The sequence below is a fragment of the Adiantum capillus-veneris genome, chromosome 11 (assembly GCF_014529385.1).
Source record: "Adiantum capillus-veneris isolate H3 chromosome 11, ASM1452938v2, whole genome shotgun sequence".
Taxonomy (NCBI): domain Eukaryota; kingdom Viridiplantae; phylum Streptophyta; class Polypodiopsida; order Polypodiales; family Pteridaceae; genus Adiantum; species Adiantum capillus-veneris.
The window spans coordinates 134,372,512-134,396,716 of record NC_140941.1 but is presented as its reverse complement, the minus strand read 5'-3'; the positions used below and the strand labels follow the sequence as shown (position 1 = coordinate 134,396,716).

At 44.7% G+C, this 24,205-nt stretch overlaps 1 protein-coding gene across 1 annotated transcript in view; it reads left to right on the top strand.

The window, feature by feature from the left end:
• The first annotated feature begins 3,522 nt into the window (after positions 1–3,522).
• LOC147448052 (uncharacterized) overlaps positions 3,523–24,205 on the top strand; it is a 58,953-nt gene continuing 38,270 nt past the window's right edge. The window contains exon 1 of the mRNA XM_086523938.1: positions 3,523–4,541. Within this exon, the coding sequence (XP_086380064.1) occupies positions 3,698–4,541 (844 nt within the window). The 5' untranslated portion in view covers positions 3,523–3,697. The remainder of the gene's footprint in view (positions 4,542–24,205) is intronic.

Here is a 24,205-nt window from a genome sequence, read left to right as displayed (position 1 = left end):
TCTTTCATCTTCAAGTCAACAAGCTTCTTAAGACAGTATACCTGTGAAGCTGCACTCTGCTTCTCATAAAGATCACTCAGCTTTAACCATGCTTGATAAGCCGACATCTCGTCTGCTACATTGAAGTAAACGCTTTCTGCCAAAGTCAGCATAATGGTAGAAAGTGCCAATTCATCCATTTCGCTCCATTCATCTTCGTCCATATCTTCTGGTTTTATCCCCTTGAGCTTTATAGGTTTTATCTGCTTCTTTTGTACCAACACGTGCCAAATATGCTTCTTCCACAACGGGAAATTGGTTCCATCCAGCTTCTTGATATTGTAAAGAGCAGTGTCCTGTGATCCAGCCATAGCTACGCTTCACAGTGGTTTACTTTCCTGGGAAAAATTCGGCAGAGTTTCCCCTGTAAATTGACCTCTGAACCAATATCAACCTGTCAAATGAACCAAGAAAGCTTCAGATTCTGCATAAATTTTGGCAGAGTCTCCTTTGTAAAATGGCTCTGGTGTACTCAAAAAACAGACCAAAAAACAGCTTAAAAAACACTGTCTCTCTAACACTGTAAGCTGCGGGTAAACCTGTCCTGCACCTGTACTGTCTCTCATTGTCCTGTCATTGTCCTGTAAGCATAGACTGTGACAATGCCTCAACGGCAGTAAAGCAAAGATGCAATCCCAACTGTCTAACTCACAGTCAATACATCCTAGCTGCCTATCTAAGGGTGCTCGAGGGATCGCTCCAAGACCTGTATCACCGAAAGGATCTCAACATTCGAGAATCCCCCAGCTCAATAAAACCTCACTCGACCCTCAATAAAGGCTGCAGTAAATCTGACAGTACATAGACTTCCCACAAAGTCATACATCCACAAATTCCCCACTATATGCTGTAACCGCTGCGGCGGTTGTTTGCTGCGTGACTCACAGCCAGCAAACCCTCAACAAACATACATCATCTCTGACAATACATCCCATGTGGAAGTACCTGCAATGTCAGGATGAAATCTGCAATATCAAGCAGCAAACACAAGCTACCTGATGAACTAGTGGATGTCGCCTACAGTCTGTGTGTAGATGCGCCCGTGTCGTATGTGACACGCCTCCAAGAACTGTGAGCTGTCCTTCGATGTGTAGACAGCCACAAATCAACACTGTGGGAGTGTCGATATCCTCAGCACCTGCATTCGTAGGCCGAAAACCCCAAATTTGCAGAGTCGGATCTGCACCCGCCGAGACCACGTAGTCGAAAATGGCCTGCGCAGACCTTTGTCGAAGCCGAACGGTGGCCGAGATGACCTCAGAATGAAATTTTGAGAACACCAAGCCCTTCGAGCGCTCCCACAGGATTTGGGGCCGTGTCTTTGCCTGTCGAATTTCACTCCAATCTGAGCTGGTGACTCTAGCCTCCTGCAGTTGCTGCCCCGAGCCTCGATCTGAGCTCTGATACCAGTTGAAGGAGTACGAGCGGAAGTACGACGCGAGAGAGAGTGCGAGAAGAAGAGCACGACGATATGGTGAACTCGCTCTACTGTAATGTGTAGAGCATAGTGAGTTCTTATTAGGTTTTAACAAAAGAATATGTGTACATACCTGGAGGCCCGCCCACTTACCTGGGCTACCACATTAGGCTTTATACCCCAACACAACAATTCCATTTTGAAAAGGAAAGAACGAGAGCATGCTTGTTTGGTAAGGAATAGGGAAGAAAAGTTTTTTGATTTTCCAAACCAACGATTCAATCGACAAAAATGCTACAAAAAGAAATGCGAGGATAAACAAATGTGTACACTCCATGCCTACAATGACAAGTGAAACCCACTATTTGAGGTCTGAAAAATTAGAAGATTGTGTCAAGGAAAAATTAATGGGGTGTTATTTGTCCACACAAGTAAAGAAACCTCCCGAGGAGTCAAAAAAGAGAACAAAGTTCGAAAAGAAACACAAAAGAACAACTAAAGCGAATCTAGATTCTCAATAACTAAACGAAGAGTCAAATATAAAGAATTGAAAAAGACTCTGAAAGAGGTATGGACAATTGAAATGGAATCATAAGGGGATACACCAAGTGATGGAATGAGTGTACCATCCCATTATATGAAGCACACGCTTCAAGATAGAAGGATTGTGATACAACAGTCCATAAGGGAGTTGAAGGAACCTCAAAAAACTTATGATGATCTAAAAGGTACTTAAACGATAGATTTTTCTCTTCTATTTGAAGATCCTAAACCAACATACATGGTTACAGACTTATCTCTTAAATAAGAGAAAATCCTCATCAAAATCCTAAAAGAATATAGAGATGTATTTGCTTGGTCGTATAAAGCACTTGAAAGGGGGGATCCGAAAATATGCCAAGACACAATTCCGTTGAGAGATGATGCCAAACCCTCAAGTCAAGCACAAGAAAAAAGGAAGACATACAACAATTGTCCATAGAGTAGGTCACAATTTTGGCGTACTCTTGCCCAAATATGGATGGGCTAGTAAGGTGTGCATGGGATGATTAACGAACTTTTTGTTAGACAAATTAATGGTAGCACAATTTTTAAGTTATAGTAGACCAAGGGTGGTACCCAAGCGACCGCGTTGCAATGGGGGTAACAAACACGAGGCATCAAAATTCCAAAAAATATGAAGAGAGTAGGGGGTACTATATTTTGGAAAATACCCTATTAACAAGAAGCTTCTGAAAATGTCCCTCGCTCAAATTCCAGGTCGGACTCAAAAGCAAAAAATTGAAGCTATCTCTCTCTCTCTCTCTCTCTCTCCCCCCCCCCCCCCCCCCCCCAACAAGTCATCAAAACTCTCTCTGCTCATAGCATGCACGGGAGTTGTTGTGCCTCTTCTTTTTGTGGATATGGCTTGTAAGGCAGTCCTTGAAATCCCTTCTCCTGCAATGCGTGATAAACATGTGCAATTTCAGGGCGCCAAGAGTAGAGAGGCTCTTATAGCCCTCGATGGACTCTCTCTCTCTCTCTCTCTCTCTCTCTCTCTCTCTCTCTCTCTCTCTCTCTCTCTCTCTCTCGGGTGGGAGAAGGGTTGCAAGGTAGGCGAGAGAAGGCGAGGGAGTTACATTCGACCAAGAAATGTAGGACCTAGGTGCCAATTTGGAAGAGTAGGCCAAAAACTCTCCTCCCCCTCTCGTGCGTGTGTTGAATGAGGCCCTTGTCACATTGAGACGGGCGTCCCTCGCTTTTGGAAGTGTGCCCGCCCTTGGCTGTTGTCACATTGGGCCTAGTACATAAAACTGTAGAGATTTTACAACCAATCTACCTTGGCCAAGTGGTTCGACGCTCGGGTTTCTCATTGCCAGTTAGCGTTCAATCCAATCCGACGTGCTCGCGCCATACCTTTTGGCAGATGGCCTCCCATTTTGAAAGTTGGCCGAGGTGGGAAGGCCGCCCCTCTGACAAACCCCACGGACCAACTTTCACTTTTCGGAGAGCCAATGAAAACATGCCATTTCAGCACGGCCATCCTCCAAAGGAAATGGAAGATTTTGGATCTCTTTCTCTCGCAGTGTTCCCACGACACACTAGCACGGCCTCTCCAACTGAAGAATATCCAATTGGAGCCGGATGCGGTAGGGTCATCGTAGTTCATCTTCTTCTCTCGCGACTTCACTGGCATGCTCGCAATCTGGATGATTTAGCGAGTCAAGTGCAAGCCGAGGGCTTCTTTGCGTAGCTACGGGGATGGCAGGGCAGGAGAGCGTTGCGGATATGGAGGCTTCTCTCTCCTCTTGCAAAGAGGGTCCTGTCCTCACCATGATCAACAAGCGCCTCCGTTCTCTTAGAAAGAAATACAACAAAATTCTGCAGATTGAGGACAGCAAAGCTCAGGGTAAGCAGATCAACAAAGAGCAGGAAGACGTCTTGAAGGGCAAGCCTGCTGTTGGTGTTTTGATTGAGGAGTATGAGAAGCTGCGGCCAGTTTTGAAAGAGGAGCTTGAGAAAGAAATAATGGAGATTAGGTTGAAGAATTCGGAGGAAAGTACAGGCGATGATTCTGAAGAGAGAGAGAACATTGATACCAGGGTGGAGGGAGTTGAAACAAAGGCTGAAGTAGACGAGGAGAATGCAGGCAGTGAGAGGGCATCAGAGGGTGATGCTGTGTGTGACGAGGGCTTGCCTGCGGAGAAGTCCAGCAATATATCAGAGGATGATGGTTCACAGAGGCGGGAACCTTTGGAATCTGGGATTGTCCCTTTTGAGCGTGAAATTAATGACCTGCTGCACCTCCTTTACTTTGCACAGCTGTTCGATGTACCTCTACCAGATGCTTCACCTTCCCTTGTCTGGACTAAAATCCATGAGCGAAGCTCCTGTGTCTCTTATGATTGTGTCACGGAGGAGGATGCCAGCAGTCCTCTGGAGGAAAGTGACTTGAATGACCTTTCTCTATTAGGCTCCCTTACCACGTCACGGCCTCCCAACGCGACTCTCTCACATCGAGATGCCCTTCAACAGTGCACGAGGCATGCTCTTCTTTGGCTTGGAAACTCTGATGCTCCCATCAAGGAGGGCCTTCGGGTAACGTGTATCCTTGATGGTTGTTTACTTGTATGTTTGTTGCATTAGCTGGCTACCATAGTTATAAGTATGCTGTAGGTTGTCAAAGGTACACTTTTCTTTTACAAAGGTGTCATCAGTACAACATTTTTGTTTTTGTATATTGTCTCACATAAAATAAGTAGGCACATTGCTTCAAGATGTTGTCGAGGAGATGCAATCGGCGCTTCTCAACGTTCTCAATGAGGATTTTATAGCAACAACCATTCTTGATTTATGGGATTTTGCAAGGGTGGCTGAGCTTTTTGTGGGTAATATGGGGTGGTTTGGTCAAATGATCATGAGTTTTAATCAATAGTCACTTCCCTTCCATTATTTTTGATGGACAAAGTACAAGTATTGTGAATCGTTTTCTGTATTTTTATAATGTTACATAATGATTTTTAAATTTGTTACCTAATGATCTCTAAATGACATAGCTTTACTTGTAAGAGCTGATTTCACGATTCTTGATACTGATTCTTTTCTCACTTTATCTCGTCCATGTGGAAATGGTTGTTTATTTTTATCTAACGGCCGAGTTGGACTGTGTGTTTTTGAGAATAAGCTAGTTTGTAGTTTGTTTGTGTATCAGTAAAAGGGACGAGATCCCTTCTAATGTTGATTTTGCGAATCAAAAGGTGATACATCATACTACTTCCTTTAGCGTGTTTGTGTATAGAACATGTATTAGTACCAGATCATGGCCATGCCACATGCAATGTGGAGATAATTACACATCAAGTCCTTTCTTAATCTATTCATCCAATCAAAGGACTCGAAGCAACGCAGCCACCCTGCAGGCCATACAGGCATTTGAGGTGGCAGGTACTTTAAGCGCTAGATTTTGAAAGCATTGACTTTTATGAGCTTGTGGAATAGCTATTAAAAGCCGAGGGATTTTTGACTTGTAAAAGCAAGAGACCACTTGCCTAAACCTTAATGGCATTGGGGGAGCTATTCTTAGGCTTGGCAGTCGCAAATTTTGGAGAGCTTGTTTTATGTCTAGACCCTTTTTTACCCGTTTATTTTTAGGATGCCCTATTTATTTTTATAGGGTTTGTTAGGTGATTTGGCCTATGACCCCACATGGAAAGGGGCATGTGGGAGGCTAGGAGGCTGGAGCATTGTGGTCGATGGTGGTTATGGGGACCTGATTGGCCCCCTTCACATCTTTGCCTTTTTTTGTTTCCCCTATTGCACTCTCTCTCTCTCTCTCCCTACGTTGCTGCACATACACAGTCACATGGTATCAGATCTTTAGGCTCTCCGATCTTGAACACATGCATCTTCTGTTACATGCTTTGACACTCCAAGTGAGAAATCAATAGCAACACAATCAGAAATTGCAAATAAAGAACTGAACTTAATATATATATAGAGAGAGAAGAAGAGTCGACACAGTGTGATGGAGTTCCGAGGCAAGATGCGCTGGCCCCAAAGATTGGCGCCCCTTTCGGTATTTCTTTATTATTGCTTCGCATAGGTACAACTCCTGAGGGTCCAAGTCTCTTTGAGACTTCGCGTCCATATGCTCTTTGGAAGAGTGGCCCCAAAGGTCCTTATAAATTACAGGGATGCCCAAAAGCATCACTTCTAAAAGCACAAGCTTCCAAAAGCATCTACTCCCTAGAAGCCGATGCCAAATTTGCTAAAAACAGCCAGCGCAAAACACAGAATTTCGTACAGCCTGCCACGTCATCAGCCAACGTGATTATGGAAACTCAGCCCATAGTTTAAGCTTTTGAATTTTAGGTTTTAGGCCCCTCGGCCGGTGCTCCATAAGTTCTTTCAAGTTGGTGGGTTACAACTTCTTCGGTTCTTTTGGTTTTAGTTTCTTCTTGTCCTCTCGACCAATTCTTCGAGTAGGGCACGCCACATCATAACTTTGTGACATCCCCCCCTTTTGAAAGAGTTATAATCGCCCTCGATTATACCTGCAAAACAATTGAAGGACAAAAACTTTTTTCAATAGACACTGACTCTATGTGCTTGGCACCAGACTGCACAATTCAAGCACTTTCACAAAGACATCAGTCATTGATCAATCACATTTTCTCTTGAGGGTCTCAAATACGAATCACTTATTTAGCAATCACATCTAGACCACGTTGATCTTTTCACGGATGTCTTGATATACTAAAACTTGTGACTTAGACTCATATCCTTTCTTTTCACATTTCAATCAAGCAAACCATGCCCATGACCATCCCTTTACATCTACATAGCATGCAATTCACAAAATTACATACTTAGTTCACATTGGACACCGTGTTTCAATCATTCAATCTAGCCATCTCATCCCGTCCACAACTCTTGATGCACTATGCAACCATCTCATCCTTTCGGAACTCTTGATGCACTCACAACAGTATCCAGTCATCTCATCTAGATAGAAATCTTGATTCACTAGAATCTCATTCACTTAGCCATCACACTAGATCTCACTGACGTCTAACAGATTTCTAGATACACTAAGTTCAAATCATTTATCAGACAAAATGCTACAGACATTTCATCTTTCTCTACATGTCTCATACATGAAAGAGCACATGAGTTCAATCAAGGAAATTTCCAATTCAATGCACATATGTTTATAATGTCACTCCGGAAAATACTGTCAGCCTATTAGTATCTCTAAAATCTGAAGGAGAAATTAGTGACTTTATTCAATCTAGGCAATGTGTGACAAAGGATTGGAATGGCTCCCCTCTTGTGCAATCTGCACCGCACAACTTTTGGCAGAGACACCACTAAGAATCCAAAAGCTCAAGGTACAACTCAAAATTGAAAGGAATTTGCGATGTTCTCCTCTTCCATGCACTTATTATCGAGGGCCAAAAAGTGCCCTTGACCAAATTATCCGGCGGACCTTTCTTTTCTTTTCTTGTGCCTTGGGACCTGTAGGTTGCCTTGCTCGCCTCTCCAATCCATTGCACCTCAATCTGAATTGTTGGAATTCTCTGATAAACCATTAGTAGATTCCCTTGCTTCTTTGAAACGTTGGATGCATTATCATTTGATTTCCCTACTTCTTCGGAATCCTCTTATGAACTTTCATACGGTTCCCTTGGTTCTTTCTTTTCCTTGGAAGACTCTTGCCCTGTTGAGGTGGACATTAGCTTGTGCGTAGGACAGGTCAATGAGCCGGCATGCATACAAAAACCTTGCTTGGCATGTCCCATAAGTCTCTGAATGGAGTCAGACTTCTGTTGCAAGGAATACGGTCGAATCTCTTTTGGCAATCCACAATAAAAGTGCTCAATTGGTCCTTCAAAGTGACACTCCGAAATGAGGACACTGGCAAATAGGCATCCCAAAACCTCTGGCAGTAGTTATCCAAAGTGTCTTTCTTAGTCATTCTCATATGATGCCAAGCTGTGATGACATCTTGTAATCACTTCCGACGAGTGACCGGAGGAAAACACAAAGATAACTGCGAACTTCACACTTTACAATACTTTAACACTTCAAGAGGGACGACACAACTTAGCGGAGTTTTGAGTCAAGGCATGTTGGCCCCAAAGACTGGCACCCCTTTTGGTATTTCTTTATGTCTAGTCTTTGCACATCTCTCATGAAGTAAAAGGAACTATTTCATTCAGTAAAAGGAACCTTGAGTACGCACTGATCACTCATCTCGAGCATACACCATCAATCACTTCCGCTACACATTACATTCGATAATGAAGCTACTCAAGGAGCGATGACAGACTAAGAATTGTCAGGTGCATCGGAAGAGACTAAAGATTTGCTCGGATCTAGTACTCTGCACACAAACACAAGGGGCACTTTACTTCACTTGAAAGAACTGAACTGAACTGGAAGACGGAGAGAAACGAGAGGGACGAGAGAGAAAAGAGACGACACAGGGATGTTGGGTCCCAACCCTTAAGGGCCCCCTTGCTTTGTTGCCAGAGCAAGTACTTTCTTTATTATTGCATAAATGCTACTACAATGATGCTGATGCTAATGGGTACTGATGCTGGCTAGGTCTAACTACTGTTGATTTGCAACCGCCACGCCGCTACGGGGCTGATCTGCAACCACAGACGCGGGCAAGGCTGGGAATACAAAAACGCTGGCTGTCTGAGGCTGTCAATGCAAAACGCTGGCTGTTTCTGGCTGAGAACTGAGTGCTGATGCAACTGCTGGAAACTGGGAACAAACAGCGAGGATCTGCAACCAAAGGGGTGCGGGATCGGCGAGGCTAAGGGCTGAAAAACCGAACGCTGGCAGATCTGGGCTGAAAACTGCAAACGCTATCTGCAACTGTGGAATGGGATCGTTGAAGCTAAAGGCTGAATCTACAAACTGTTGATGGCTGGAAACCAAAAACGCTGGCTGAATTTGGGGTCTTGATGGTTGATGATCAAAAACGCTAGGTGATGTTGCTGGTGCTGAGGGTACTGCTGAGAGAGAGGGACCACCTACCGGGTGCAACACTTGGTGCACCACCTTTTGCTGCCTCCTCTGCCTCTACTGAGTGCCCAATGGGTTTCTTTTATAGTTTCTTAGCAATTTGCCCTACCTACTTTTCCAACAAAAGTCACTTATTAACAAATAAGTGAAAAATGTGTACTTTGGAAAATAGGGTTCTATGCTCTGGAAAATGCTCATGATGGGATAACTGTTCTATGCAAGAGAGGGTATGCAACTATGACCGGCCTGGGCATGCATGTCCTGCTAGAGGCTCACAAAGTGCCAGGCTCAGTCCTAAGCTAGGCTATGACTGATGCTAGACCATGGCAGAAGCATGTCCACGTGGCGCAAGTGAAGTGCGCACGTGACAAGAATCATGAATCGAAGGAAAGAAATTATGAATAAAGATTGATGATGAATGGAGAAGTCTTTTGTACGAATTACGATTATAATTATGACTATGATCTTGGGTGTGTGCACGCACCACAAGTAGGATCCAATAACCTTTTATAGGCATTGGCTAAGATTTTGGGTGTGTGATCGAACATCCAAGCAAGATCCAACGACCTTTTATAGGTGTTGGCTAAGATACCGGTCTAAGACAGATTTTTAGCCGCACCCGAGGTGTCTGCAGCTAGCTTTTAATTGTGCACGGCCATTGTGACAGAATGCATGAGAGGACAATCGTGACTGAATGCATGGCTTAATGTGTAAGATTTTAAGTTGCAAGAAGTGTGAGCATTTTGTATTCTGCAATTGAGGACAATCGCTTTGACGGGTTTTAGCGTTAGGGTTTTTGCGTTGAGATCATAGACGCATCTGATCCATGTGTTTGTTTGGCTAGTCACAGATTCACTCTCCCTAGGAAGGTGGTCCACGCCAATCTCTTGGTCAAAGCCATAATCATGAACAATTCTCTCTATGTGGTATTTGCATCCGTGATCATTTGCGTGGCACTAGGACATCTAAGTGACCTTCGCGTCATGATGGCTTATGCCCCCCAAGATAGAGCTTCCGTGCTTGCTTGTGAGATGGTAGGAGATCAAGTATGGTATTATTGCCTTTGGAGCCACTTGGAGATTGGCTTTGTTGGTAGTGCAGTTAGTCCACGATCCGAAGTAGAAGAATCTTCGTGTCCCTGCCACGAACTTAATAGCCACTCCCACCCTTAGTCCACCACGCATTGGGCGCGCTCCCGTCTGCATTGTGTCACACTCCAATAGGTAAGCAGCACAAAAGTCACTCCAATCTGTGAATTGTGTGTGCATACGCTCTTGGCAAAGCCCAGAGTGGTGCCGAGGTTCCGAGGGGGGTAGATTTCTACGTGCAGAGCCATCGGAGGGCTGAAAACAAAGAAAATTCAGCAGCATAACACCTGCAAAGCGGTGCAAAGACATCAAATCTTGGTCGGTTGAGGCACCAAATGCCTAGCCACAGAGGGTATCGATCAAATCACGGGCATACAAAGATAGCACTACCCCCCCTTCTGCAAAACACAACCTCAGCCCCACAAAACGACAGATCTAGTAAAAAATGTAGAGAGAGAGGGGGTGTTTTTCCAGGGATGACAAGACCTCAAAAGGCCAGCCTATGCTCAAAACAATAGATCGTAGTGTTCTTTGCCAAAAACGCAAGAGGGAAATAGTTCCTTCTCGATGAAACTCGCCTACATGTAAGAGACAGGATAAGACCCGTTGTATGAAGATGCATCTATTCAGGATCAGAGAACCTAAAGCTTTGATACCATGTAAGCGTGCGCGAAAGTATGAGAGAGAGAGAGAGAGAGAGAGAGAGAGAGAGAGAGAGAGAGAGAGAGAGAGAGAGAGAGAGCCCAAAGATGTTTGTTTGTTTTTTTTTTTGGGGGGGGGGGAAGGGGGGATTAGCCCCCCATAACCACCATCAACCACATGTGATTGATACAAATGACAATGCTCCTAGCCTACCATGTGCCCCTCCTTATATAGGGCTCAGAGGTGTAGGTATGGCAAACCACCCAACCAACCCTACAAAAATAAATAGGGCACTAGAAGTCTACAATTTGGGAGAAGACCCGTCGCGTGAAGATGTCACAAAGTGATGATGTGGCGCGCCCAACTGGGAAAAGCTGGCTGAGAGGACAAGAAGAAACTAAAACCAGAAGCATTGAAGAAGTTGTTGCTGAGGGCCTAAAAAGGGGATTAGGATTTTAAAATCCCAACTTACCCAACTTGAAAGAACTTATGGAGCATCGGTCGAGGGGTCTAAGTCCTAAAATTCAAAAGCTTGAACTTTGGGCTGAATTTTCGTGAATCGTGTTGGCTGATGACGTGACATGCTGAATTGAATTCTGCGTTTTGTGTCGGCTGTATTTAGCAGATTTGGCGTGACCTTTTGGAGAGCATATGCTTTTGGGAGTCTGTCCTTTTAGAACTCATGCTTTTGGGCGTCGCTTTTGGGCATTCCTTGTAAGTTTATAAAGATCCTTGGGGCCACTCTTCCGGAAAGCATTTGGACAGAGAGTCTTGAAGAGTGTTGGGCCCTCAGGAGTTGTACCTTTGCGAAGCAATAATAAAGAAATACCAATATGGGCGTCTTGGCTCGGTACTAGGCCGGGCGGTGTCGACTCTCCTCTCTCTCTCTATTCAAGTTCAATTCAGTTATTTGCAATTTTTGTTCGTATGTTGCTATTGATTTCTCGCTTGGAGTGTCGAAGCCTGTAACAGTGGTATCAAAGGTGTCACGTGCACATGGCTTTCTGCGGGATATGCTTCATCAACTTCTTGAGCCAATTTTGCACCTATCACTAGATAGGATTGTCTAGAATCCTAGGAGGATTAGTACGGCAATTATGTGAGCCTGTTCGCAGGACTTGCATGTCCGGACAAGTCCATTAAATTAGGCTTTCCAGTTTTGGAACCCTCTTGTATAAATGGTCTGTACAAGCGTTTTGACATATGTTATTACACTACGATGGGCATCTGGCATGACGTGCATGTAGTAACTAGTTTTAAGTTAGAGGAATCCAATGAGCCATTCCCTGCGTCAATTGGATTCCTAGTTGGCAGATGTGCAACGGTTACACCCAGAAACTTTGCCTATGGACAACCCGCAAATTACGCTGACATGCTTACATGGCAGACTGTGCGGACTTTTCCACTGCCATGTGGCAGCTGTACGGATTTTCGCAAATCGCATTGGCTGTTTGGGGCAGATTTTAGCGCCAGGTTTGGATGCAAATGCTTTTGATTTCAAGTGCTTTTAGGACTACAGCTTTTGGGGCTATGCTTTTGGCATCCCTTGTACTCTTTAGAAATGACCAATGAGAGAGGAGAGAGTGATACCGTGAGTGAAGGTTGAGAGAGAGAGAGAGAGAGAGAGAGAGAGAGAGAGAGAGAGAGAGAGAAGACTAACACTAGATGGGGTCCCAAAGCCTCCTCCAAGGCCCCCCCTCTCTATCGGTAGAGAGGTATTTGCTTTAGATTGCACAAATGCTGATACAATGGTTCTAGATGCTGAGATGCTGATGGGATCTTGCGGTAGATGCTTGGATTTGCGAGGCTAAGGGCTGAAAATGCAAAACGCCAAGGATTGTGGTTGGGATTTGCAACTGCGACGAGGCTATGGGCTGATCTGCTATCGCCAATGTCGGCGACGGGCTGAAAACTGAAAATGCTGGCTGATTTGAGGGCTGAATCTGAAAACGCTGAATGATCTACTGTCTTGGCATGAAAACGGAAAATGCTGCTAATCTGATGCTTGGGCTGAAAATTGACGGCGATGCGATACTAATGGCTGAAAATGTCGGCTGATCTGGTGCGAAAACGCCAGAGGTGCTGAGGTACTGTGGGTACTGGTACTTGTATTGCGGGTACCGACTTATGGTTGAGAAGTGACCCCTAGGGTCACTTATAAATGGGATACAAGCTGGGTGGGCAATGCAACTTAAAAATCCCATGATAAATACCTAGGCTGGGTACTAATGCAAATGTATGGGAACACTCCCCAATGCCTACATGTAACAGACATTGACCCTCATGTGCAATCAGAGGGTATGCAACTAATCTAAAGTGCCTAGACATGCACGTCCTGCGTACGGGCTCACTTGGTGCCATAACACTTCCTAGGTTGTCCTAAACCCTAATAGTAGGAGTTAGCTTGTCCACATGCACATAGGGTTAGTTGTGCTCGTAACATCCCCCCCTTTTCAAGGATCGAGCTGCATGGCTTCCGTATAGTTTGCCAACAACTCAAGGTAATCTGTGAAGAAATCTTCGTTGGCCCACTATGTTGCGTCGGTGCCGTGATACTTGAACTTCAAAAAGGACTGCAATGCTTGCTTCTTTGGGCCGTGCCGGAAGTGATGCAGAATAATCTGCTGCGGCTCCATGTCCTCAACTTTGTTTAGGATTCGGGTTCATCCTCTTCGAGAACCTCCTTTGGGGGATCTCCCTGAAACAACTTCAACCAGAATTTCATACACACATCTTTTACTTTTCGGATGACTGGAAAAGGACTATGCTTCCTAAAAGAACGTGGATGGAATGCAGATGAAAAATGTGATGGAATCCCAAATCTTTCAACGAGTACATACCAAAAATGTGATTGAAACCTAACTTTTCTACCTAAAACTATCGACTTTGCTTGGTGGACAATCGTGCTAAGGCTTTTTGCATCGACTATGTCTTGCTAAGGAATGAGGATACAAAGTTTATTGACACGACATATAATGATGAAACATTGTGTATTCCTTGAATGCATACTTTCTATCTTTCCTAGAGGTTGATGCTTGTGTGCTCATCCGTGAGTGAATCATGTGCATGGTGCAATATGGATTTCCTACGAAAAGGTAACACACAAAGACGGTGAAGAAAATACAAGAGACCGCCACAAATGTGAGTTTCAAAAAATGCATACTGTCACGTGACACATCCAACCCTCTGTGTTCGTGGACAAGCTACAACATGACCAAGGTTCAGTTCAGTCAAGCCAGTCTAGAATAGGAAGTGATCTGAAACTTTTGTGAGTCTGTTCACAGACCGTGCATGTCCAAACACTTAGAATAGATACATATCCTCTGGTTGCACACAACATGATCATCGGATTACAATCATAACCCATCAAGAGCATTTTTACAGTGCATAGACCTATTTTCCCTATTTTTGACATTTTTCACTTTTTATTTTTAAGTGACTTTTGTTGGAAAGTAGGTAGGGCAATTTTGCTAAGTTTGTATATAAGCAAACCTAGCGCTAGCACTTTCTGGCAGAAGAGGCAGCAGGAGCACTCGCTCAACAGGCAACTTCTCAGCAGAACCCCAAGAACCCTAGCGTTTTTGCTCCCTGGCAGATAGGCTAGCGTTTTTGGACAAAACCTCAGATCAGCCAGCATTTTTGCTTTGACATCAGCCTGGCGACAACAAGAAGCAGCAGACTCCCCAACGTTAGCAGATTCTCCATAGCAAGACCATTTTCAGCCCTAGCGTTTTTGCATCTGCAAGGCCCTTTAGCGTTTTTGCAGATCTTCGCGACGGAATTTCCACAAGCATCAGCGTTTTCAGTTTTCAGCAGTTAGACTCCACAGTAGAACCCCCAAACCTCGTAGATCTCACCTTCCCGCAACAGTTCCTCGCCGCACGATCAGATCCCGCGAAGTTTGCAGTTTCAGCCCGGAAAACGCAGATTTCAGCATCTGTGTTTTCAGCGCGTTGTCGTTGCATCGTCGTCATCAACATCGTCACCGACATAGAGTCAGAATTCAGCAGATAAAAGATTTGCAGATTTCAGCCATTAGCATTTCCAGATTTTAGCCCTTCTCGTCGTCGTCCTCATCGTCGGCAAGTCCAAGCATTGTAGAGATTTGTTCAATCATAAGTAGACCGCTCTTGCCATAGAGAGTGGGGCCTTCGGAGGCGGGTTTAAACAACATTCTGGTGTCGTATTCTTCTCTCTCTCTCTCTCATTCTCAACACCTTCACGCATAGTGTCCATTCACCTTGTTTGTGTCCATTGCACTCTCTCATTAAGGAATGGAAGGCTCTTCCTTCCCTAAGTAAAAGGAACCTTGAGCAAAGTTCAACATTCATTCCGCTGCACCTTACATTGGTATCAGAGATTCAGAGCTCTGGCAGTGTTCTGTATCACACAAGGAAAGAACCATAAGAATTTTTTTTGATTGTTGTGGTCGCACGTAACCCAGACCTCTTGGGTGTGTCGATTCCTAATCGTGTTTTTGAAGAGTGACAGGAAACCCAAGAAAGAAGGGCTTGTCCAGCCTCCCCTTGTGCCTCTTTTCACTCATTGAGAGTGGACCGTGCACTTAGCGGCCGGCCAATTGACGTGAGGTGGGAAAAAGCAACCTTGGTGTGAGCGCAAGGCTGCCAAGGGGTGCGCCCGCGGGAAAGAGCAGAACTCGGGTGAAGAGAAGATCCTTCTTAAACACAGATTGTAAGCGAAAGAAGAACCTCAAGAACCTCAAGACCCTCAAGAGTCAAGACCCCCAAGAACCCAAGTTCCTCGTGAACTTAAGAACCCAAGACCCGCAAGAACCCAAGTTCCTCGTGAACTTAAGAACCTAAGACCCGCAAGAACCCAAGTTCCTCGTGAACTTAAGAACCTAAGACCCACAAGAACCCAAGTTCCTTGTGAACTTAAGAACCCAAGACCACAAGAACCCACAAGAACCAAAGACTTCAGTGGATTGTCATCACTCGAAGCGGAATGGATACTTCGCTTGGAGGTGATGAGCATGAGAGAGACGAAGAAGAATTTTCTCCACCAGGAGGTTTTTCCGACCCTCCCCCTTCCCCATTTACGCCAAGGATTGCACTAACTCCTATGGAGGGGAACAAATGTTTATGGACAGGAAGTTAGAACGCGAAGCACGAAAAGCAGAAAGAAAGGCCGACTTTGAGCGTGAGCGCGAGCAAGCACGCTTGGAGGCGGCAGAAAGAAAAGCAGAAATACAACGTGAACACGAAGAAAGAATGGCAGCCATAGAGCATGAGCACAACGAAAGAAAAGCCGCCTTGTTCTGATTCTTTTCTCAAGTCCAGGCACATATGAAAGCGATTCAAGAAAAGGAGACTCTCTCAGTCTCTACTTCTCCAAAGCATGATACACAAGATTTGTATGATGATAAGCATGATGAATTGAATGATAATGATGTAATTATTCACAAGCATGATGATTTGCATGATCATCAAGATGTGATTACTCACAAGCATGATGACTTGCATGAAGATGATGTGACTGTTCACATGGATGATGTGTTAGTTGATACTGTTTCTAGTGAAGCTAACCTCATTGCAGATTCGATCAATCACAGAGAATCGATCTTGGCTTTCGAGTCAAGGTCCACACACACCCCCCCCCCCCCCCCCCCCAAGGCAGATTCGATCAAACACGACGAACCGATCTTGGCTCTTGAGCCTAGGTCCAATGAACCCTCACAGGAAGTACTATGTGTTCGAATGATTAGTCAGCTCGCATTGTTTGAGTGTTTTAATCGTGATCGTTTCCTGTATTTTAGTCAGTGTCTCTATGTGATCCCTTTTCATAGGCATGCCATATTGTACGTTGAGCACGATTCACTCATGAATGAGCATGGATGTATGCGGATTTCTCATGAAAGTCTGAAAAGTATGCATTCAAGGAAGTCACATTCCATGTATCTTCCTTGGCACGACACAGTTGTAGAAAGAGCACAAGAAAGTATGAGCACCAAGCATGGGCATTTCCGTTGTGAATTGCCAAAGTTGACTCATTTAGATCAGAAAGACAAGATTCGATCTCATTGTTTGCGTGTGTGTGGTGAACGGTTTGGCACTCCGTCTCTATGTTCATCTACATTGCATGCACAGTTTGTTCGACATACGAGATTTTTTCCAGTCACTTTACATGGAATGGGTATGTTCATGTTTTTGTGTTGGAAGTGGTTTCAGGAATTTTCACCCTCGGAGATTCTTGAAGAAGGTAGATGCATGACTATAGACGAAGTGGAAGCATTGAAGATGACTTTGTGTTGCTTTCGGCACGGCCCAAAGAAGAAAGCGTTGCAGACCTTTATGAAGTTCAAGTACCGCACGACCCACACATCAGAGTGGGCCGGCGAAGAGTCCTTTCCAGGAATCCGGATGCTATTGGCGATCTCCCTCGACGCCATACAGTTCGGTACCAGTACCTCACTTTAAAAAGGAGGGGATGCCACGTGACACATCCAACCCTATGTGTCCGTGGAGAAGCTACAACATGACCAGGGTTCAGTTCAGTCAAGCTAGTCTAGAATAGGAAGTGATCTGGCACTTTTATGAGTCTGTTCGCAGACCGTGCATGTCCAGACACTTAGAATAGTTGCATATCCTCTGGTTGCACACAGCATGATCATTAGATTACAGTCAGAACCCATCAGGAGCGTTTATACAGTGCATACTGCATTGATCTATTTTCCCTATTTTTGACATTTTTCACTTATTATTTTTAAGTGACTTTTGTTGGAAAGTAGGTAGGGCAATTTTGCTAAGTTTGTATATAAGCAAACCTAGCGCTAGCACTTTCTGGCAGAAGAGGCAGCAGGAGCACTCGCTCAACAGGCAACTTCTCAATAGAACCCCAAGAACCCTAGCGTTTTTGCTCCCTAGCAGATGGGCTAGCGTTTTTGGACAAAACCTTAGATCAGCCAGCATTTTTGCTTTGACATCAGCCTGGCGACAACAAGAAGCAGCAGACTCCCCAACGTTAGCAGACTCTCCACAGCAAGACCATTTTCAGCCCTAGCGTTTTTGCATCTGCAAGGCCCTTCAGCGTTTTTGCAGATCTTCGCGACGGAATCTCCACAAGCATCAGTGTTTTCAGTTTTCAGCAGTCAAACTCCACAGTAGAACCCCCAAACCTCGCAGATCTCACCTTCCCGCAGCAGTTCCTCGCCGCACGGTCAGATCCCGCAAAGTTTGCAGTTTCAGCCAGGAAAACGCAGATTTCAGCATCTGCGTTTTCAGCGCGTCGTCGTTGCATCGTCGTCATCGACATAGAGTCAAAATTCAGCAGATAAAAGATTTGCAGATTTCAGCCATTAGCATTTCCAGATTTCAGCCCTTCTCGTCGTCGTCCTCATCGTCGGCAAGTCCAAGCATTGTAGAGATTTGTTCAATCATAAGTAGACCGCTCTCGCCATAGAGAGTAGGGCCTTCGGAGGCGGGTTTAGACAACATTCTGGTGTCGTATTCTTCTCTCTCTATCTCTCATTCTCAACACCTTCACGCACAGTGTCCATTCACCTTGTTTGTGTCCATTGCACTCTCTCATTAAGGAACGGAAGGCTCTCCCTTCCCTAAGTAAAAGGAACCTTGAGTACAGTTCGGAGCACTCATCTTGAGCAAAGTTCAACATTCATTCTGCTGCACCTTACACATACCGACTTTTCATGCGAACAAAAGATACTTCCTGAATGGGTACTGTGGACCTTGGCTCGAGAGCCAAAGTCTGTCGTGCATGACTGATCGTATGTGCAATTGGGTTAGCTTTGTTAGAGCTACACCACCGTTGCTTCGCCATTTTGTATGGCTAGTGATTGTCCTTGGTTGGCCACCCATCGCACATCATGTAGATTGCATGGGCGGACACTTTTAGCACGTGTCCGTCCGGTCATTTTCTGAGCGTGGCTGGGTGCACACATTTTTAGCTATTTTGGGCTTTTATGTTTTTTGCACTAGCTACACATTTTACCCTACCTCAACCTAAGATTATATAAATAGAATGCTTAGGGTCTTGTAGTCATTCAAATTGTGTATTGAGAGCATCATTTGCAGAGCAATTGTGTTCTCTCTCTCTCTCTCTCTCTCTCTCTCTCTCTCTCTCTCTCTCTCTCTCTCTCTCTCTCTCCAACGTTTTCGGCATGCGTGGCTCACACCTTTCCGCTGCTGACTCTCACATGGTATCAGTTGCCAAGACGCGGAGAATCTGCATCGACCTAGCGCTAGCACTTCTGCCGGTTTCCATCGCGGCGAAACTCAAAAACATTGACTTACTGATAAGTTTACAAGGGATGCTAAAAGCAGAGCCCCAAAAGCTGCCATATTTTAAAAGCCTTTTTATATAAAGCAAATAGCTCCAAAAAGCTTCAAAACTGCCAAAAATCAGCATTGCGTAGAATCTACCCAGCTTTTGCGTAGAGAAAAGCTGTCCGTATACCTGCCGCAATTTGCGCCGCAAAACGCGGAATCCCGTACAGTATGCCATGTCAGCACTCATCGTGAAATCCTGAAGTTTGCCACGTCACTGCCGCATTTTACAGGAGTGTGTGTGCCGGGGTCTGTCGCCACATGCCCAAGGCCATGCCACGTCACCTAGTTTGTTACATACCCCCCTCTTGAAAGCATTGTAATCGCCCTCGATTATGCCTGCAAAACAGACAGAGGCCTTAAACTGTCTTAGTAGTCACTGACTGTTAGTACCGACGCACTAGGATCAACACATCTAGCACATGTACCAATCGACAGTCACATCACAGGACATCACTTGACATCACATGACAAATCACATTCAAAATTCATTCGGATCTCAGACCATGATTAATAGGCAATGTATTTAGCAATCGCATCTAATCCACTCGGGACCTCATAGATACCCGATTAAGCCCTCGCCTTTATTCAACAATTCGACATAGCTTACTCTGGAGGGCACTCCAATGTCAAGAGGGAAACATCTTATTTGAAGGGAAACCACAAACATGGTGGTCCACCCTGTTGTTACGAAAGGAAACACCAACAAAATGGCTGCAGTTCAAGCGGCTTTTTACTTCTTCTTGACCGTCCTTGATCATATTGATGAAAGCAGTAAACTTTGCAGAGCAAGGGGCAAAGTGAGAGACGAAGAAGCCCTAATTTTCTTTGATGGTGGAGCCAAGGCCAACTGTATTTCACCCGAAAAGGCGGCTCGTCTTGGAATTATGCCGAAGGAAATGGGGCCACAAGCCGAGGCTTTCTAGCGGCACCTGGATGGGATGTTGCCCTTACATCTGCCCATTTGCAAACTTCGGTTGCATTGTCAAGGGTATTTAGGGCACGAGGACTTTTACATCATGCCTTTGGGAGGGTATGATATCCTCCTAGGAATCCCTTGGCTCCACAAGAATAGCTCCGTGGTCGATTATAGGGCAAGGAAGGCCATCTTGAAGAATGAGAAGGGCAGAGAGATTGTACTTGGATGTAAAATTGAAGGGTGAGTCTGTCCTACTTGTATCGGCTTTGGCCATTTATAAATTATGAAATCGAGTCTTTTTGTTTACTCGAATTTTTTTTTGAAAGAACTAAATGGTGATCAAAGGTCAAATATGCCAGACGTAGAAAAAGAACGACAAGATTTTTTGCAAGCTTAGGCTGATTGTTTCTCCGAGGGCTTACCAGGCGAGTTACCATCTTCACGTCCCGAAGATCACACGATTTACTTGATACCCGGTAGTACATCACCGAACTAGCCACCTTACCGAGTTAGCCGAGCTTAAAATGAAGAAGTAATGAACCAAGGAAAAGAACTTCTTGAGAAGGGTCTCATCCAACCTAGCACTTCACCTTTCTGTTCGCCTGTGTTGCTGGTATTAAAGAAAGATGGATCTTGGAGAATGTGCATTGATTACAGAGCTCTCAATAAAATCACCATCAAGAATAGATTCCCTATCCCAAGGATTGATGATATATTCGTAGACTTCAGGGGTCTACTTGCTTCAGTAGAATCAATCTGAAGAGTGGATATCATCATATCCGAATTGCTCTTGGAGACGTCTACAATACAGCTTTCAGAACGACTTTTAGTTTATACGAATATTTGGTGATGCACTTTGGCCTCACGAATGCTCCGGCTACATTCAACCGCATGAGAGTACAGATCATTTGCGGGCACTTTCTTTGACGAACTCATCATCTTCTCCAAGGGTGAGACAGAGCACCGACACCATTTGTTACAGGTTTTCTTGGCATTGCGACAACATAAGTTGGTTGTAAATGCAAAAAAGGGCGAGTTTTCTTGCCAGAAATACACTTTTTGGGACACATCGTCTCAGCGGAAGGTGTCAAGATGGATCCGGCTAAAGTTGAGACCATTCGTGATTGGCCCGATTTGAAGAATGTTCATGAAGTTCAAAGCTTTTTGGGTTTGTGTTCATACTATCGGCGGTTCATTCGAAAATTTGCAGAGATTGCTTCTCCTTTGCATGTGTTGACTCAGAAAGGGGTTCCTTTTCCTTGAGGACCATAATTGGGGACCGTCAGAGATTGCAGCCTTTCAAACTCTCAAGGAAAAGTTGACAAGAGGACCAATATTGGCTTTACCAAACTTGCAAAAGCTCTTTGAAGTTTACAGTGATGCATGTGGTTGTAGTTTGGGAGCAGTCTTGATGCAAGAAGGCCATGTCATAGCTTACGAGAGCAGGATGTTTCACGTCCTGAACGGGTTGCACATATTTACAAGAAAGAGCTTTTGACAGTTATCCATGCTCTTACACAGTGGCGACATTTTCTACTTGGAGCCGACTTTACTGTCTTCACAAACCATTAGAGTTAACGCTACTTCTTGTCTCAGAAGCAGATTTCGGAAAAGTAGATGAGGTGGGCTAACATTCTGTCACAGTTTCATTTCCAGATAGTGCGTGTTCAGGGACAAAAGAATTTAGTGGCATATGCGTTGTCTTGCAAGCCCTTGGTTTTGGCTGTTTCCGCGACTCATTATAGAAGCTTTGAGGATATGGTAGATGAGTATGCTAGTGATTCTGATTTCTTTCACCGGTTGCAAAGTGGGGAGACAATTGCAGGCTATTCCATACGGGGCGACTATTTGATGCGGAAAACGATGTTGTGTGTTACACAACCTTTGAGGGAAAAGGTTTTGACAGAGTGCCATTGTCACCTTTTTTGGGCCACCACGACATAGATACCACCTTGAAGGGTGTTGAGCGTTACTTCTACTGGCCGAGGCTCAAAAAGGATGTGGACGAGTTTGTTCGCAGTTGCTTAGTATGCCAAAAGGTCAAGTTTGACAGGCATAAGGCACCAGGACTCATACAACCTTTACCAATACCCTCCCATCCTTGGGAAATCGTTGCCATGGATTTTATTTTTGATCTTCCCAAAATTGAGAGTCGGCATGATGACATTTGGACACTCATCGACAGACTCAGCAAGCAGGCTCACTTCATTCCGGTAAAGAAGACAGTTAAGCCCGATCATTTGGCAAAATTATTTGTTTCACAGATTTTTCGATTACATGGCATGCCAGAGTCCGTAGTCTCGGATAGAGATCCCCGATTCAATAGTTTGTTTTGGAGGGCAATTTGGGAGAACATTGGCACGCGGTTGCAGTTCTTGTCCTTGTTGCACTCAGAGACCGACGAGCAATTTGAGATAGCCAATTTAGTGGTTTTGGATTTGTGTTAGTCTTATATTTTGAATCAGAAGACTCAACAGGAAAAGTATTTGCCCTTGGTGGAGTTTATCTACAACAACACAATTCATTCTTCGATGGGGAAGGCGCCATTTGAGGTCATCGAGGGTGCGAAGAAGGTACCACCATTTCTAAGCACCAAATGTAAGATTTTTGAAGCGGATTAGTACACATGAGATGTTGATACTGCTTTTGCCAAGGTTCGCGAGGCTCTTGAGAAGTCTCAAGCACGGCATAAGAAGGCAGCCGACAAGCATCGACGCGACTTGCAGCTGAAGGAGGATGATTGGGTGCTCTCACGATATGAGAAGGCAGGCCTAAGGAAACGAAAAGGAAAGGAGCAGCTTTTTCCAAAGCTAAGTATGCGGTATTATGGCCCTTTCCAAATTTAAGAGAAGATTAATGATGTATCTCTCGGACTGAAGTTGCCAGATACTTGGAAGATTCACAATGCTTTTCATGTGAGTCTATTGAAACCTTTCAAGAGTGAGGTGCCAGTCGACAGGGAGCCTGAGGAGCAACATGAAGTAGAAGAGAGCGAAAAGATTCTCGTTCCAGAATAGATAGTGCCTCGCAAGGAAAGGAAAGTGAAAGGTAAAGTGATACGGCGGTTCTTAGTTAAATTCAAGAACTATTCGACATTGGATGCGAAGTGGATGGAGGAGGAGTACCTGGTAGATACTCCTCGGATACTAGAACTTTACCTTGAGGCTTTTGATCTAGCTTTGACTACTCCGAGAGATCCCTGAGATCAACAGGGTTGAATCTGGTGGAGACGGGATTGCACAAGAGGGGAGTCACTCCGCTCCTTTGTTACAAGTTACCCAGATGGAAAGTCACTGATTTTCCTTTGGATTTCAGGGATACTGATGAGCTGATAGTCTTCTGTTGTATGACTTTATGCTCCGCATTGGGAATTCCCGAAATTAAACTGATATACTTGTGCTCTCTCATGTGAGTAGTGTTTCAGTGCATGCTTGAAGACAAATGACTGCAGCATGTCGGCTTGTGATTCCAAAGAGATGAGATGGACATGATAGCAGTAAGAATTAGTCAATCGAGACATCTGTGGAGATCAGGGAGAGTTCTAGATGTTATTGCTAAATGCGTTGCTGATTGATCATGATCCAATATCTCGATGGACGTAGTGATGTGAATGCGATTTGAATGTTCAGTGACTGTCATCTTGGTGCAAGTGTTGGATATGTGTTGTCTAGTGCATCAGTGCTTAGAGTCAGTGTTTACTGAACTAGTTTCTGGCTTATGTTTGATTTTGTAGGCGTAATTGAGGACGATTACAATTCTTTCAAGAGGGGGGTATGTCACAAAGTGATGACGTGCATGTCCACCTAGACGAACCCGAATGGAAACTGACCAATTTACTGTTCTAAGTTGTTCCAACTTATAGGGTCCCGTCCGCTGGGGCCCCGGGAACACAGACTTTGAAAAAAAGAATTTGCGTGGAGACTGCTGATGTGGCAGGCCGTACGGACGCCTGTGTATTGCGGTGCAATTTGCGTTGGTTGCGTTGAAGCTTTTGGAGGCCAGTGCTTTTGGACTTGAAGCTTTTCATGTAATGCTTTTAGGCCTGAGAGGCTATAAAAGAATCGCGAGGGCCTAGCTTGGGAGCACTCGTAGTGAGAGGACCCTCGGATATTGTATTTTGCTCAAGAATTAATATAAAATAAATACCGTAAGGGGTGCCAGACTTTGGGGCCAACACCTTTGGGCACGGAACTACGCCGGGCGGTGTCATCTCTCTTATTGTGATTAAATCTTTTAAGTGATTCTAAGTGTTCTCGTGTGTCGTGCCAGATTCTCGACT